Consider the following 18,374-nt stretch of genomic DNA (forward strand, 5'->3'; position numbering starts at 1 on the left):
GTTGTTATATTGTTTTACATGAACAAATAGCCTATAGAGAACAATGTTAATAATTGGTTTGCTGGTTATATAAAGGTGTCATAACTACAGTCAAACCTCCAGATGCACTGACCTGAGTCCTGTCATAAGAAAAACACCTGTGCTGAAATAAATCCCATGTTCTCATTCAAAAAAACAACACAATGTAATCATATAAACTTTTCTACAGATTGAAAACAACCATTTTATTCCGCCTTAACCTCGAATCATAACAAATGCCATAATAAGACGTCAGATATGTGTAGGCCTATCAAAAAGCAAAAAATAGCTCATATAGACATGAAACTGTAGAGGAAATTTCGGAGTGAGCCTGTTTACTTCAGTGCTTCAATTTTGATTTACAGTGAATGGATTCGTCTGCTTTTGGTTGTGAGAAATACTTGGCACAATGTCTAATTGATCAGTTAATATGTATATGTGGTTGCTATACTTGGTGAATTGCTCTCTATATAATTGTAAACAGCCTATAAACACAGGATGGGAATTTAAACTATTTGGTGGTTCAAATATTGTGGATTAACTGGTTTAACCAGACCTGTCATGTTAGAGGGAGCAGGAAGGGTTCACCAGGAGCACTTGGAGAGAGGACTGCTCTCTCCTCCGGCTCCATCACTGCCATTCCCTCTTTCAGTCACTAGGGAGAGACTCTGAACTAGGAAAGCTGCTTTTATCACACTCACAGGGTCCCACAGCACAGCAGGCTGATCGGATCAGAGTCTGCACCGCACCGCCATCCGCACACCGGCCTGCGGGACGCGTCGCACTCTCCGTCCGGGATGGAGAAAGGCGCCTCTGAACCGGACCCGTCCCACCAGCGGAACGGGGTCGTGGGCGTGCTGTACGGGGAGTTCACCGACACGCTCAACGACAGAGTCCGGTACTCGGTGAGCTTGACGGAGAGCGCCCTGACCATCCAGATGATCTCCTCGTCACCCGGCCGGACTAAGGTGGTTTTTAACTTGACCGACTGTGTCGGCTGCCGGGCGTACAGAGGGCCGGACAGCGCGGACGTCGGAGCTTACTTTACCGCCTATTTCTACCCGTTCAAGAGGCGCTGGATGAGCGCCGGAGTGGCCCGGCAGAGAGTGGAGCAGTGCTTTCGGGTCGCGCTGGTCCAGGACCCGCTCGCCAACCTCCAGGAGGCTGAGAGGTGGGCTCGTGCCATCAGAGATGCCTCCGCGCGGCAGGCGCCCCGGAGAGACGGTGAGCACCGTGGGGGACGTGGGTCATCGAGGAGGCGGAAAGATTTACATGCAACTTTATATGATGACAACTACAGGCCTGCATGTAACAAAAGGAGAAATATAAATATGATAAAGTACCTCAAAGTGTAGCTACATTAAGCTCTGAGTTCAGTGGCACCTGAATATAGTCCATACAGTGATTGCACTTTTCTTTATGTATGACAGAAGTCTTGTAAAGTTAACTTGAAGGGTAACCTGTAAGTAGGCTGATCTCACTCTCAGGAAGTCCCACTTGATGCCCCACAGTACACCTTCCTGCTGCCAAAAACAGGTTTGGAGGGTTGGGTGAGCGGGGGTTTGCACACATTCCTCTCAGTAACCTGCTCTACCTGCCCTGAAAGGTGAGCCAGCAGCCAGCAGCAACTGACAGCTCCCTCATTCATTCAAACAGCCTACATGAGGGTGACGAATCTGGATCTGGAGCCTGCTGTAAAGGCGCGCACACACACACACACACACACACACACACAAACTGATCACTTAAGTAGTTAGATTTTATACTGGTCCTATGTCAGGAGAGAGTGTACTCGCTGCTCAGGCTTCATTATTCCTGCTCAGTGAATTCCCACTGAGGCTTTATTGTTGATGGGTGGGGGGAAAAAATCACATCAAAACAAAGCTTGTTTATCATCCTGCTTTGCAGCAGCTACGTCTAATTAGGTCTCATCATGTCTCGCTCTGTTTAAAAGACAGACTGTCCTCAGATTCCTTTGTCTTACAATCTCATTAGCTTATCCGTCCTGGTACACAATGAGACAGTAATTAATGCGAATGCAATATGAGTGTTTATGCAGCTAATTCATTCAGTCATTTGGGAGGGAGGGGTGACACTTGCTGAGGAGGAGAAAGAGCTGTTTGGGTCCCAAACTGTGGATTCTGTTTATCATTAGAGAGCAAATTCTGAATTGGCTCTGTCAGGTCAGGTAATATCCTTTTTTTTTCCTCACGTAGAAACATTTAACTGTTTAAAATATAAAGCAGGCGTGCACATCTGGGCAGCCAGAGCACATCAAAGTGGAAGCGGATATTTGACCTGACAGTGACGAATTAGGAATGTTGGTTGTCGTGTTGTATGTGGGCAGGATAAGGAATGAGGTTATCCTCCTGGTAGCAGCCTCCAGGTGTACACTGCAAACACAGAGACTGGGCTCTGTGTGATGAGGAGGAACATCCAGCCTCCCTCTGCTCTGCAGCCAGCAGGAGTTTGGGTTTCAGCCCTGAATGCTAGGTAGGCAGGCAGATGGTAACCTGAGAGGTAACTGGGCAGCTCCCCCCCCACCACCACCAGCTCCTGGCCCCCTGTCACTGTCCTCTTACTGGACTCATCAAAGAGCTCCAGCTTGGGAGGTTTTCAAATCACACATACTAATGAACCAGATCAGCATCCAACAGCATCGTGTTGGTCTCTCATCCCAGATTTTATTTTTTTTGTAGCCTCTTTTGAACACAGCGTCTCAGTGATGATGCGATCATATCATTAATTTATAAGCTTGTTTTAGCGTTCCAGATCCAGGCCAGCCAATAATACAGTATTTAACAGAATATATTATGTCGTTTAAATGAGTAATGTTGTGGTAATAGATGCAGCAGAATACCGCCTTGTGATAGAGGGTGTGTGAAAGTCAGTGTGGGTCTCTAATCCCTTATATTTACCCCCTAAGTTAATTGCATGTCATCTCATCTGGCATTGCAGATGGAAAGGTTGGATTAAAAGTCCAACTGCGGCACAAGATTGGTATTTAGTCAGAGAGCTATCACTGTGGCACACTTTCACTGTGGTATAAAGTGGATAAACACTGAATTTAATATGCCTTAATACACTTTACAAGGAGGTTGTAACTCTACTAACTTTAGAATTTAGTCTATCGCAGCGATGTTCTCACAGGCTTTATTCTCACTGCAGGTTCATTGGAATGAATGAGCCGTAAATAATGAAGTGCATACTCTATGATACAGTCCTGCACACGCTAATGGTCTTCTACAATATTTCCCCTGCTTAGAAGATCCACAGTGAGATAGCATGCAAGGGAATGAGATGATGGTTACTTACTTTGACTTTTTCTACCACTGGCTGCCTTTATTGCTACTGGCTGTATCCTTTTCTGCTCTTCAAGCAGCTGGTAGGAGGCCAGTTACAGATTTAACATTTATACATTGTAGAGTTTTTGTAGCAGTGTTATGATGGCATTGTGCATTGTCTTGGTTTTTCCAAAACTTCTGTGCCTGACCCACAAAATGTGCAAAGTCCTTCAAGCTACAATTCCAGCGCAAATGTGAGTATTTGTGTGTCGGGGGTAACAACTTGGAGCGTGCAGAAGAGAGGATAGGGAGCTGCGGTTTGCTCAGTTCCCACAAAAACGACTGTTTTCAGCAGCCGCAGGGTCAGGTGTGTGCGTGTGTGTCAGTGTGTGATCTCTCCTCCCCGAGGCCGTCGGCTTCCTCGGTGAAGGAGAGCTTAAAATGCGTCACCAGACGACCTCTCACCCCGTCCAGCATCTCGGTCCCTCCGGGGGCCTTCATCCTCTACTCTGTGACATGCAGCTGTGATGGCCTGTCAGCACCACAGCCCTCCTCCTCCCCTGCCGCCTTGTGATGCCTCAGTGGGCTGTTGTGTTTATGCTCCCTGGACCTCTTCCCCTCCTCTCTCCAGCAAACACTCACCCAACCTTGGAATGCAGCTTGTTTGCAGACACGATCAGTCTGGATATAGAGTTACTCCTGAACAAGACAGCTTTCAGTGAATAACCCACATATTTGTTTTTGCTCCAAGATTTCTTGAATGGTGTCATGGTTGAACAAATCCCACCTGTGCTGCAGTTTGAGAAACTCAAGGTATATTGCGTCTTTATTTAGTACTTTGCACCAATCAGAATACACTCGTGGCAACCAGACGATAACGTTTCTCTGTCATCTTGGTGCTTGTTAGCGCTGGCACATTGTCACACCCTGCCTGCCTGTCGCCTGGCTCCCTGTGTGTATGTTTATCCACTTGTAACTGTGAAACACACACACTGCAGTTGAAAGTTTGCTTGCCGGTGTGACGGGCCGGATCTGCCCGCAGGTATCTGACTTCACATCACAGACAGATTTCACATTCACCCTCATTCCCCCTGCATCTGCCTTCCTGTCACACACACACACACACACACACACACACACACACACACACACACACACACACACACACACACACACACAGTTCAGGAGGATTGTCTGAGCTATTTTTGGAGACTTTTTAGGCTTGTGACCCCTTAAAACAATGCAATGTGTGTGTGACCCCTTATTGGTGGTTGCATATGTCAACTAGCTGGTTTTTTTTTCTTCAAAAGCCTGAAGATGAATAATTAATCAATAATTCACTAAAATAGTAGCAGTGTAAAGTAGCAGTGTTTTGTCTGCTTCCTGTCCCGTTAATAATCTTGTGACCCCTTATTGTTGCCCCGACCCACGCCACTGTTTGACAGAGCTCATTAAAGAGGAAACATTTGCTCTTTGACTTTATATGCAGTTATAAACTCCTGTATAAAGTATTAAAGGATTGCCTATATACTTTACTGTGTGAGAATAATGGTATATAATATATATGTAATTTAATAATTTTGTGTAATATTTACACACAGGTAGCTACAGCTAATGCAGTCTAACACCACAGTCCTGCAATAATCCTCCCTCCATGAAGGTTATAATGTTCAAGTTGAAACTGCTTTAGAGTCACGCTGATTTAACTCAGGCTGTCATTTGTGGTGCAGTTATTGCATTATGCTGAGAGGTCTTTCTAATATTTTGTCAACTCCATTTTCATCAATATGAATTTTTACCAGTGGATGGATTAGAAATATATCTCAGTCACTTTATGAAGGCTGTATTTATAGTAAGGCCATATTTCTAATAAATGTACCTCATAAACTTGCGACTGATTCATAATCAGCATTTCATAGTCAGTCATCATGACAGATAAATGAATCAGAACATTTCCATAAAATGTATAAAATGCAACCTTGTAATATAAGTGATGTATAAATACTGCTTGTGCCAGTGCTTTCAAAACTCTCTCATCTTAATTTACATTTTTTATATCGGGTTACATTACATTGCAAGTTAGGATTATTTTCACCATCGATAATTACTTAATAAATTACTGTCACACCTTTCTATTACCTGAGGAAATGTCTTCAGATTGCTTGTGTTGTTTGACTTAAACTCCAAAATCTGAAGCTACTGAGTTTGTTACCAAAAAAAAATTCTCACATCTTAAAAAAAGAAAGCTTTTTTGCCTGAATACTGACATTCACTGATTATTAAAATAGATGACAATATGTAAAACCATGTCCTAAACTGTGATTATGTTTCTTAATTACAATAGACAAACAGACAGAATTTGCACCTTCCAAGTGATTTAAATCAACAGAGTTATTAAGTAGATTCCCTTGCGTGACAAGTGATTTGAGTGGAGCCCCTTCAGAGTAAAACTGTAGTATGATAATCAGAGCAGCTTTTATTATTCATCATTCTGTTTGAATTGCTGAAAAAGAAATGTAGAGATGTGTGCAGTGATTCAGAGGTCTGGAGCCATGCAGGCTAATGAAGACAAGACATAAAAAAAACAAGGGTATGCCATTCAGCTCAGCACACTTGAGTGCAAAACCTGAATCTAAAGGTCTTTCACTGCCAGTTTCCGCTATATTCTGGAAGTGCAGAGAGGACCATTTCTGTCTGAAAGCCACACTGTGCTCTGATACAAGTAAAAAAAAAAACAATGGTTACCCTGTGTGGGTGAATGGAGGCAGAGTTTGGCATGTGCCTGTGTGTTTTTGCACTCTCTCCTCATCCTTCCTGGTGGGTTCGCACCTCTCTCTGAGATATTTTTGTACCTCCGCCGTGTCCTATCATCACGGGCCAAATGAGGTAGAGGCTGGCAGCAGCAGCAGAGGTGCACCGCAGATCACAGTACAGGAAATTGAGGCTCCGAACTGTTAGGAAGATAATCACGCAGCCAGATGTTATTTTATTATCTTACTGAATATCTCCTGATTCATTTGCAATATGAGCAAGATGTGCTCACATTTTGTGCTTCTGGTAATTGTGTCTGCCTGTTAGCAAAGTCAGCATCACCTGCAGCCAAATAATTATGGTGGAAATTGACACGGAAGTTTCTGTCCTCTCCAAACCCCCGAAATGGATTTTATTTTTTGTCCTTTCTGACTCATTTGATATGGTCTCTGGTGAGTCTGTGTCCGCTTTAAAGGTCAAGGGCATCAGCTGACAAATCTTTATCCCTGCAGTCACTTTAGAAAGCTACAAACCCTTTTAGTGGCAGCCTGTATTACAATGAAATGGCTAAACCTGATCTTGCCACATAATTCAAAATTAATGGGAACTTTATGAAGTAGAACAAATAACTCATTAAGTAATAGCTATTAATTCTAAGAGATACTTTAAGATCCATTACATTAGAACCATTTGGTTTTAGTCGACCTACTGAACCACTTTGCTACAGCTGCTCGCATAGCTCACATAAATTTGAACTCCACAGGCGTTTTTTAATCAATACTCCAAAATGTAAAGCTGTCTCAAAAACAGACACATACCTTTGATTTGTCACTTTTTTTTATCCATTTGTTAACTGAAATCTAACTTAGTGGCTTTCCTTTGATTTCTAATAATTACACTTTTAATCTGCATAACCGCAGTTGAATGCTGTTCTGCATGAGTCAACCCCTTGGTAATGAAGTGTAGTCACTCTATTACTCTGTCTTTCCTCAAGAGATACAAGCAACAGGAGGATTTCCTCATGGGGATTAATAAAATGTCATAGAATTGCTATTAATAATTGGTATGAGCAGCATCCGTAAGCCCTCTCCCCTTGAACAAATCAGCACGTCACATTAACATTAGATCGTCTACCTGAACGCTGTCGCAGCCTATGACTTTACTGCCTAATGCTCTTTTTTCCCCCGAGGGACGAGCCTGTCCTTATGCGCTCTTTCAAATATTTGATCATGCATAACTAGACCTCCTCTTGTCCTCTTGCTTCATCTTCGTCCTTTCCCCCCGCTTACATCCACCTCTATCTGTCTGTCTCAGGTGTGGTGTACATGGAGGTGCGTCGGCCTTGCAGAGTCATGATACTGGTGAACCCTCTCAGTGGTCGCGGCCAGGCTCTCCAGCTCTTTACCGGCCACATACAAGGCATGCTCACTGAGGCCGCTGTTCCCTACACACTCGTCATCACAGGTCAGTAGCATACGCACACCTACAGTCCTTTATTATCCATGCATTTAGCTGGCACTCCTGTAAAGGTCAACCTGACATGAAATAAAGGGATTAAACCTTCACAGAATAAACACACTTTTATTGTCTGCAGCAGTTATGATTATTATTATGTTGCATTATGTGTGTAATCACAAATTCACAAGCCACATGTTAAGCATGTATCATGTGCACACACACACATACACAACTGCGAACACTCGGGCACATGTACTATGATACTCCACATTCTGTGTGAGTTGCTGGTGGCTTTTTGTGACCTTAAACAGTGTCATGTGTTAGTTACTGTCATCAGAGGCTCTGAACTCTAAGTGACCCCTCTCTGACTAAAAACGAGCAGCTGGAAAAAAGGGATAGGCGAGTTTTAACGCCAAAAGGAAAAACATGCACATTGCATCATTTAGCCTTTGAGCTTTCACCGACCATCCACTCCAACAACCGGCCCCAGTTGGACAGGACCAGCAGTTTGACAGGTAAGGATTAGCTGTCTCTTCAGCAGCATCGACTTGACAGTGCATCAGCTGAATCTCTGATGGAGCTCAAAGTGAGACGGAATATGACAGCAAAGACAGAGGAGAAGGAGGGAGAAACTATGTTTGTGTGTGTGTTTGTTCAGATGCACATGCGGGCTCTTTGTGCCGACTCCTGGGGCTTAAAGGAAGGTCAGCAGCTGGATGGTGATGAAAAAAGACAGAGTAATTACGGCTGTTGACCCAAGCCATAGAGGAATGGAGCAGAACAGAACAGAGGGGGGAGATTACGGGTCGCTGAGGGCCTTCAGTGGTGGGTAACGGTAGTAACAAGTGACTATGAGTGGATTAAGAGGCACAACCCTTTTTCCCCAGCATGCATCTCCTTGATGAATGTATCACACAGCCTTTGCTCGAGGAAGGACAAGTTCCAATGGAGACGCCTCTTGTGTCAGCTTGTACCTTTTACATACTGTATGAAGCATCCAGTGTACCGAGCTTTATCTTTACCCTGGTTAACCTCAGAAGAAGGCAGTAGAGTGCGACGCAAGGAGGAAAATGCTGCATTTGAAGTGAAACAACTTTTCAAGCGTGTATTTATGCGTTGCCTAAACACGGTGTAATTATCAGCCACAATCTGTGCAGCTCAAAGAGGATTCGGCAGTTGGATTGTATGAAAACAATGAGCCGCCCCCGTCTCCAGGTCTAGGTTGTGTGTTTGGCATTGACCCCTTGAATAAGGAAGTGGCTGTAAAGCATCAGCTGGAGCCTCGGCAGGTATCTGAAGTGCTGAGTCAGCTGTGCAGTGCAGTTACTCCCTCTGCCTCTGTCTGTCAACACAGCACTGCATCACCGCCTCCAGCCACCCCAGCACATAGCAAACAAACAGCAGCAACATGGGGAGCACCGGGCGGGGAGGGGGGGGAGAGAGGCCCAGGAGGGTGAAGGGGGACAGGTAGAGGTTGAGCAAAGTGAAAGGGAACGAGAGGATAGTTGTTTTTATTTCACTTCTGTCCTCGATCAATACTTCAAGCTGAAGCGGAAAAATATTTCCTTCAGGATGGCAGTGCATCAATACCGGCTTACTTCTTTGTTGTCTGCCTCCCCCCGCATCTCGTTCTCTATAAAGCCGTCTCTTCCACACACACACACACACACACACACACACACACACACACACACACATACACACACTACACTGGGGAGTCTCGACTGGTAGACTTTAATGCTAGCGGGATGAGCCCACAGAGACCCCCTGCAGAGGGACCCACTCAAGGACGCTGCCAATAAAACTAGGCTGAACAAATAGCTCAGCCCTCTGCCAGGCATTAACCAACACTTACATGTGCACACACACACTGAACACTCGCATGCATCCAGTGAATGCACATACACACATGCAGATATGTGACAGTCACAGATGTTTGCAGGGTGGCTAAGCTGCCTTGGAGCTGTTGAGTAGCCACTGGATGGGCTAATGTGATGTGGGGGAAATTGAATCTCTTTTCTGCCTAATCTCCCTGATCCTACCCCAGAGGCTGGCGATGATGGCAACGTGTCTCTTTCTCTGCCCTTGCCCTTGTTTTTATTTTTCCTCCAGTTTGTCCTACACTTTGCCACAATTTGTGTCTCTTTTGTTTCTCTCACTCACCCTGTCTTTCTCTTCAGAGCACCAGAACCACGCGCGGGAGCTGGTGAAGAAGGCGGACCTGTCACAATGTGACGCCCTGGTTATCATGTCTGGAGATGGGCTGCTGTTTGAGGTGCTTTGACTTTACCCTTGTATCCTATTATGGTTTCATAATGATGTGAGTCAGTATAAAGGATTTGAAATGCCTAGATAAAAACAAATCAAATAAAGAACAAAGAAATGAAATGCATTACATTCTGTGATATATATTTCCTTTGTGTTCACTGTGTCATAAATAAATAAACAAAAACATGTTAAAAGAACAATCTAGCTTCTTATAACTACTGCCAGTCAATCACAAATGTAACTGGTTAATAGAAGTTGCTCACAGGAAAGTGATTTAACGAGAAACCTGCAGAGTGAGCAGAGAAACACAGCCGGGGTCATCACAGCTGTCTGTTTGTCCATTTTGGCATTCATGATACATCTACTGACATTTGCATTTGGCATGGTGCTATCTTCTGGACACACTGAATTGCAATATACCTCTTCACTCTGTTTTAGGAAAAAAAGCTAAATAATTGTACTTGTGTGTTTAATTTGTGTTTTTCTATCAAGTTATGACATATACTGTATATATAAAGGAAATGCATAGAACAGTGTGAATTGTGTTTCACCTTATTTCTTTGATTTGTTTTCATTTGGGCCTTTCAAAATCCTTCACAGATTAAACTGATGTAAACCCTCTCATTCCTGTTTCTATTCATAGTACTTTTCAGAATAGGCCTGTAAAATTTTAATTTGCGCTTAGAGATGACAAAAGAGCCTGGTACCTAAAATGTTCACAGTCATTGATTAATAGCCTTATTTTTGTTCTGTAGATGGTTCCCTCTTTTTAGTTTTTTTGATAGGATTTGTGGACGATATTTAAAACAAATACCAACCTTTGTGTGGTTGCTTTTCTACTCAGCACTGTTCTGTTTTATGAATGTATAGATCTTCAGCCAGGGTGGCCAGGTTCCCTTGACACGGAATAGCTGCATCAAAGAAACACATTCTATCATAACCTTTGGTCACACACAGACTACTAAAGAGTACTTTCTATGTAGGACCATGATCTGATTCTGTTTTTTTGAATTTGTTCTTGTTCATTCAGGTGATAAATGGCCTGATGGAGCGCGAGGACTGGCAAGAGGCCATCCAGACCCCTCTGGGTATTCTACCAGGTGGCTCAGGCAATGCCCTGGCTGCCTCTGTCCACCACTACTCACAGTGAGTCTGTCCATTAATGAGTCATTTAAATGCATGGACCAACAGAAGAAAAGAAGAGCAAAGAAGAACCTTCCTCAGTCTAAAAACGAACCATTTATCTCCTTTCTGTGTAATTATGCCAAAGGCTGACTGGGTACATCATCCCTCAGGAGGGAGGAGAAACAGTGGAGCAGACAGGAACTGCTTTGCTGTGTAGCAGAGGTCATTTCAGGCTGCTGATAACTCTCATAGGATTGATGTAATGGGTTTAGAAACTTGCACATTATGAGTGATTATGGTCCAGAGTGCAGCTGTGGAACCGGTCGACCCAGCACGTTCAATATATTATCTCCATCTGCTGGCGGGCTGTGGGCACAACATCAGTGGAAAAAAACAGAAATATATTTGTCACCCCAGAATACTGGGATCATGAGTTCCAGTGAGTCAATAAATCAGAGATGGATTAGGTATAGGGGAAGAAAACTCTATTTTTGGCCATGCTAGGAGGAAAAAAAAATGCTACAGCTAATGTCATTAGGAGAATTTGACATTTGTGTTAATGGATTGCCGCTGTATTTCAAAGCCTCAGTACAGCCTCACAGACACTCTTGCTAATTCCAATTTTACTCAGGAAATGCACAATTTCTCATATTCTCATATGATATTTAGCCGTGGAAATGATGGCACAACCATTGTCTAGATCTTATTTATGAGCTTATACTGAGAAATACAGTAAATATATATTCTGACTTTTTATTGCGTTACAACACTAATTCATAACACTCTCATGTGATGTTGTGTCAGGCTATGATTGTAACTCTTGATCTGTGTAACAATCTCCCAGGTCGCCTCCAGCGTGGAACGAGGAGCTGCTACTGAGCTGTGGTTTCATGCTGTGCAAAGGTCTGGTAGGCTCTCTGGACCTGGTGTCGATCCACCTGGCCTCTCGGCAGCGCCTCTTCTCCTTCCTCTCCCTGGCTTGGGGCTTTGTGGCCGACGTCGACATCGAGAGCGAGAAGTACCGCCATGTGGGTGCAATCCGCTTCCTGATGGGCACCCTGGTGCGTCTGGCCTCCCTGCGAGTCTATCAAGGCAGGTTAGCATATCTGCCCATTAATGAGGAGCCAAAACTTCCAAAAGGGAGCATCAAGGCTAACCACCCTCCCTCCACACCTCAGCACCCGTCACTCTGCGCCTCCCTTCCCTGTCGGCTCATCCCCAACACCTCTCCAAACCAGAACTCCCGCCACAATCACACCAGCACCAATTCCAACCACAACACCATCACCAACTCCTCCAACAATGCGATCACCACCAAGAGACCTGAGACCCAGAGTGATGGCAAAAGCAGAGCCCCGGTGGACTCTCTGCTTCCTGGCCTGGACCAGCCAGTCCCAGAGAGCTGGACTGTGGTCAAGGAGGAGGAATTTGTCTTGGTGCTGGCTATTTACCAGTCCCACCTGGCTGAGGACCTGTGGACAGTCCCTGGTGCAACGGCAGACGACGGGACAATTCACTTGTTCTACGTGACAGCAGGAATCTCCCGTCCCGCCCTCCTGCGCCTTTTCCTCGCCATGGAGAAGGGCGCCCACTTGGCGTGCGGCTGCCCCCACCTGGTGTACGAGAAGGTGAAGGCCCTGCGGCTGGAGCCCATCTCTCCACAAGGCATGATCACTGTGGATGGGGAGATGGTGGAATACGGGCCTGTTCAGGCTCAAATCCAGCCAGGACTGGCCAGACTCATATATGGATGAACTTGGATTATCTTAATCCTTTTCTGGCTGTAGAGCTTTCTAGTCTGGCCTTTTATACTATAGATTTCTTTATGTGTGCTGTGTTTTCAGAAGTGCCAAAGACATTTGATCAGCCTCTGGAAATTCCTCTATTTTTCTACAGAAACAACTTGTCCTATTTTTATGGACCCCCGCCCGTCCCCTCTTTCTCTCAATGTTTGATTCAGGGTCAAAGCCATGGATGGTTGTTGTTGCTGCTGGCTGGTCCCAGCTTAGAGAAAAAAGGGAGGGATTGTGAGTGTGTGTGTGTGTGCATAAGATAGATCTTTATGTATGTTTGTGTGCACTCAAGTGTGTATATGTGTGAGATTGTGCATGAGGAGCTTTGGCACATAGCGGTGCGGTGCAGTGGCTGAGGAGTGCGTTGTGCACTCTGCTGTCTGACCTCATAAGCATGACACACGTGAAAAAGAAGCACATTTTCTCGTCCTGGGAGGCTCGTGAAGAAATCAGGCCCCTTGTCCCACTGTACTACACCGGGCCGGCAATCTCCTTCCTGGGCAACTCAGTTTGACAGCATCCCCCTCAGCCCGGTACAGAGGAGCTTTCTTACTGAGGAAATCCACCTGGGACTTGATGTTAAAACATTTTTAATCTTTGCATAGCTTATATAAAAAAAAAAACTCGAGCAATACCATCTAACGTATAAGCATCCGTACCCAGTGAATTTAACCCCCTTTTTTCCTTTCTATGTGTGAAAACTTCCTCCAGCTGATAATGCATGAACTGCTGGCAGAGCAGAGAGGAACTGGGCCTTGCTGAGGTTACACCTCCACTATAGGCCGATCCATTTCCTGTCCTGTCCGTTCTCTTACCCTGCTTCATCTGCAACCATCATCATCAACTGTAGGAACCGCCTCCACTCACACATAAATACACACTTTCTTTTCCCCATCCCCCCTCCTCCTATGCACACACAGTCAAACACACACATTCCCTTGCATCTCTGCAGCACTTAGTGAGGGGGAGGGGCATGGTCTGCTACTGTGCATATGATCCCCTCTCCTCTTGCCATCTTAAGATTGTACTCTCTCTCTCTCTCTCTCTCTCTCTCTCTCTCCCTCCCTCGGTTAATGAGCCATCAGCACCTAATGTGTCCTTAATATTGAGCTTTACATCTGCAAAAGAGAGTCCTTTTTTTTAATCATATGAAAGCTTTTAAGTGAGTTTCAGCGCTTCTTAGACTGGTTGAAGCTCACTAAAGTGGAGAGAGCAGGGTTTTACACTGGATCAGTCAGCGGTGCATATTGAGAGGCATGCGATCAATGTGAGCTGCAGGGAGTCAAGTGCTCTGCTCCGTTGTGTGGCCTTTTTTCGTTGGTTTGCTGGTGCTGTGGTGATGAGCATTAGTGCACCTGAGCAGAGGAGAGTGCAAATGTTTGCATTATCATCAGTAACCCCCTCCACACTCTCACACACACATACTTTATCTCTCTCTCACACACACACGCCAGTTTATTTCAGGTCACGATGACCGTACCAGAACTCACAGGTATGCAGCAGCTGAGTATCATCACCTACAGAGCGAGCTGTCTTTCCTGACCTGAAAAACAAATCTTCAATTATAAAAAAAAAAACAGAATGTCAGTGGCGTAAAGGAGATTATACTGTATGAATGCTGATGCATCTGTTAGAAACAAAACTATATCTTGTGCTGAAAGTGAAGACTGGAATGTTGACAGGCTAATGGGGTTCACAGAAATGCTGATATATAAACTTTTCAAGGTTTTGATGAATACATCACTGTCATGCTGAGTGCAATACAGTCAATGCAATGAGCTGATAGCTCACATTGTTTCCCTGCTGCTTATTCCAGAGCTTGTGAAAGAAAGAAAGTTTTTTTATTCCATTGAAGACAGCGTAAATATTAAAATTTCTTCACATAAAGCAAAGGAAAGGAAGGTCTTTTTATGGACTGTATAAAAAATATTGGGATGTGGAGGAGAGCTTAACTTTTTGTTTCACTTTATGAAAAAGTATGAATCTGCCAAGTATTATTAATATTTTGAGGATAAGCGATATGGCCAAAAAAGGAAATATAATATAATTTATTATTCATCTCCTGCTGCTTTTGTTTTTTAAGAAGACCTGAGCCTGATATCTGCAGATAGATTATAGGTAGTGTTAGCTAACAAGCAGGTAGAGACGGACTACAGGCGGTGATCATTTACTGTCACTTTAAGACTGAAATTAAATGATTTTCATGATTTAGACATTTTACACAACATGCAATTTGATATATCGCCCAGCCCCGCAGCTTATTTAACTGTACTTCTGCTGTGGGTTGGTATAAAATGAGACCCTCCCTGCAGAGATAATCTTTAGTCAGTCTCTGAAAACCGCCTGTAAAGATCCACATCATTCTGCTTCTCAAAACGGACAGAGGCCTATTAGCTACTTGATTGCGTGTAGGAAAATAAGATACAACACAATCCTTTTTTGTCCTGCACATTTGGCAAAGTAATATATATTTAATATTTTTAATTTTTACAATAAATCTCACCAGTGAAAAATTTAATAAAATATATATCAGGAATGAGAAACAATTAGAGAAAAAAATGCATGACCGTCCCATTTTCAGACCACCCCCTTGTATAGTTTTTGTACAGTCCTTTAATGAACTGTAATATACTTGAAGTTGACCTCTCCCATCTTCCATCTTCACTGCAGTGCCGATCTTTTTCCTATAACTTGATTTTACATTTTTACATATTACATTAACATTAACTGTGTATATGATGGTCATAGCTACAACTCATGTAAAACATACTGTACCTTTCTACCATTACTGTACCCTCAGTGAAGCTATCCAGGTGCTTTGAATGCATTATCATGTTATGCAGGCTGCACTCATGAAATTGCAGCTGCCCACATGCACTGCTCATTACTAAATGTATAAAGTACATCGCATAAGGGTAGAGATAAGCTATGCAAATGCCTCGTCATGGCTGCAGATATCTGGAGTGAGGGGTCCCTCTGCTGGACCCACTCATACAGAGGAGTGGTACTCGCTGAGCGACACAGAGAAGATTTCATCCTGATGTTGTACGATGCAATCCGTTCAACCTCTTTCCTTCTTCTTGTATTTACAACATTAAGCTCAGCTGCAGGAGACGATGCATTCTTCATACAAACCTGCATTATTGGAAGCCAACATCCAGCTTATTGTAATTTATCTTCAGAGAAATGTACTTGATACTTGCATAGAAACACAGCTGCAAATAGTAATCAACATCTCGGTGTAGGGCGTTGTTACACTACTGTTAACTTATGGTACTATACTGTTAACTTGTTTATTCCACTGGCTGCTCTAATGTAATAGCAGTTTTTTAAAACACGTGTGTTAATTCTTGTCAATACTGTCATGACATTTTATAAATGATTTAGGAAAGTTGTGTCACATAGTATGAACTAAAAATGAGACGGACCAGGTCTGGGAAGTCCAATGATGTTTCTATGATCCTCTAAGAACATTTGTGTCCTGCTATTGCATCCACACTTATGAAAAAGCCTGAAATAATAACGTGATTTACAGATAGGTGATGAATGTTTTAATCATTGTTTTGTTGTTTAATGTAAAACCGGCTTTTAGTGCAGTAGATCAGGGGATCCACGTGGAATGGTTGAATGTGTTATGCTGTTAGTTTGAAAAAATGATGTAACCGTTTTATAAATTGTGTGCCACGTATTTGCAGCTTTTCACTTTGAAATAAGTGCAAATAGGGAATAAAAAGTTTCTCCAGAAAGTGCCTTAGCAATTACCCAAGATAGCAGATACATACTGTAGGTGATGCACAGAAAAAAACGTAACAAATTTTTCCTCTACCACATGAAATTCTCACATTAAAGCATTGTGAAGGACGGTATGTCGGTACGCGTCAGTGTTACACTCTAGGCTCTGGTCTGTACAGGGTACCATACAAACACAAAGAGTATACACTGATGTTTTATTGTAGGCAAGAGTCTGTATGATCTGTGAAGCTTTCTGGACGAGGGGTTGACTGGGTTTTAACGTCCATATATGGTTGTTATTGCATTAATTGAACTGGCTGTCGACAACCAGGTATCCATCATATGCTTTTATTTTCTTGTAATGCTTTGTTTATAGACTTCTTTTTTTAAAGACCAATAAACATTCATATAGAGAACAATCCTCCTTTTTTTGTGCTTCTTTTTACTTGATTTAATAGGTATTGAAGATGATTTGGTCAGATTGATTATTAATGACATGCTCCAAATATATCTGAAGTTCCTCAAAGATAAAAAGTCACATAGTAGAGCACGCGCCCCATGAGTCCTTACCACAGTGGCCCAGGTTCTATTCCAATCTGGGGCTCTTTACTTCAGTGTCATCCCCCCTTCTATCTTTCCCACCTTTCCTGTCTGTCTTCACCTGTCCTATCAAATAAAGGCATAAAAAGCCCCCAAAATATCTTTAAAAATGTTTGAATACATACTGATTGGTGGAAAACAAATGTATTTGCAAAAGTGAATATAATAAATTACAAAGCCAACTCTGTTTGGAAACATAGTTTAATCTGGTGCCAGAACAATGTTAATGTAAAACCCTATTAATAAGACATTTTTTATTTGATTCCAAATATTTCAAATCTTGATCAGGTAAATAACTGCCTGATGGAGCTCAGAAATCAGGTCCACTTAATTCAAGGTTAGTGTAGCACTAGTGGGACCCACAGGTGTGATCAGAGTGCATCCTGCATACTGATGTCTTCCTCGAGGTGATGACGACATCACGTTGTGGTCACAGTAGCGCACTTCCCCTCTTCTTCCATCAGAGGGAGACAGAGGCTGTGTCTGAAATCACTAATTTATTGTGCCGACCCTGACAATTATATTTAAAGATACCCTCAATATATGTATTAAGAAATATAATATTATGCTTGGATAGTGTGTGTCTGATATGTTTATTTGCTTAAAAAAAAGTATAATTTTCACATTAAAATCCTTAACCTTCTACCTCATTTTAAAATCCAGCATTTATAAACATGCAAATGTTGTTCATTTCTAAAGTTTTCCTGCTGGACAAAAAATGTCTCCTACTTCACTGTAAAGTCCATCCTCAGTGTGTGTGCACTGCTGGCTCCTCTGAAGCAGTTTCAACAAAAACAGGCATGTTGTAATTGACTGCATTAGTTTTAGCTATGTCGCTTATAAACTGACAACTGAATATGCATTTCTGGTCAAAGAATCCATGAAACTTGATGGCCTGCAGATGGCAACATACTCTAATTAGTAACAGTTTAGGCAGAGTAAGGGTTTAATGTAGTGGCCCTGAGTTGTTAGAAAGGGTGCACAAGTGTTGTTCCACAGGAAACCACAGATCATTGTTGTGTGTCCTGTCTTTGTGTTGGCTGCGTCACCCTGTGCTCACTGTCACCGCCTCCTGACAGCCGCAAACATGAGTCACAATGAAGGTCACCTCTAAGCTGCTTATGTCTCAGTAAATACACAATAGAATACAGGCCAACCTTTAACACATTTAAACACAAGTTAAGTTGTCTCTTAACTTGATTCATATCTGCTTGCTGGCTTGTGGCTGCCGCCTCATTTTTAACCCGCCTGATGACAGTGGAATCGACTTAAACAATGAAATCCCGTTTCCTCAATAGAGAGGAGCTGGATAATTAGAGCACAGATCTGTCAGACGAGCTAATCT

General features: G+C 43.2%; 1 protein-coding gene across 1 annotated transcript; it reads left to right on the forward strand.

Annotated features, from left to right (window-relative positions):
- The first annotated feature begins 753 nt into the window (after positions 1 to 753).
- Positions 754 to 16,848, forward strand: LOC127356898 (sphingosine kinase 1). Its single transcript, XM_051388968.1, has 5 exons — positions 754 to 1,242; positions 7,368 to 7,517; positions 9,692 to 9,786; positions 10,810 to 10,925; positions 11,749 to 16,848. Exons 1-5 carry the CDS (start codon positions 816 to 818, stop codon positions 12,656 to 12,658), a joined length of 1,698 nt encoding a protein of 565 aa, XP_051244928.1. The 5' UTR covers positions 754 to 815; the 3' UTR covers positions 12,659 to 16,848.
- Positions 16,849 to 18,374: the final 1,526 nt, after the last annotated feature.

The sequence above is a fragment of the Dicentrarchus labrax genome, unplaced genomic scaffold (assembly GCF_905237075.1).
Source record: "Dicentrarchus labrax unplaced genomic scaffold, dlabrax2021, whole genome shotgun sequence".
Lineage (NCBI taxonomy): Eukaryota > Metazoa > Chordata > Actinopteri > Moronidae > Dicentrarchus > Dicentrarchus labrax.

What these genes read in the sequence shown, in the direction of transcription:
- LOC127356898 (XM_051388968.1), top strand. Translation starts at nt 816, where the DNA reads ATGGAGAAAGGCGCCTCTGAACCGGACCCGTCCCACCAGCGGAACGGG. An exon ending in CTACACACTCGTCATCACAG is followed by an intron (nt 7,518 to 9,691) that starts GTCAGTAGCATA and finishes CTTTCTCTTCAG; the next exon opens with AGCACCAGAACCACGCGCGG. An exon ending in TCTGTCCACCACTACTCACA is followed by an intron (nt 10,926 to 11,748) that starts GTGAGTCTGTCC and finishes ACAATCTCCCAG; the next exon opens with GTCGCCTCCAGCGTGGAACG.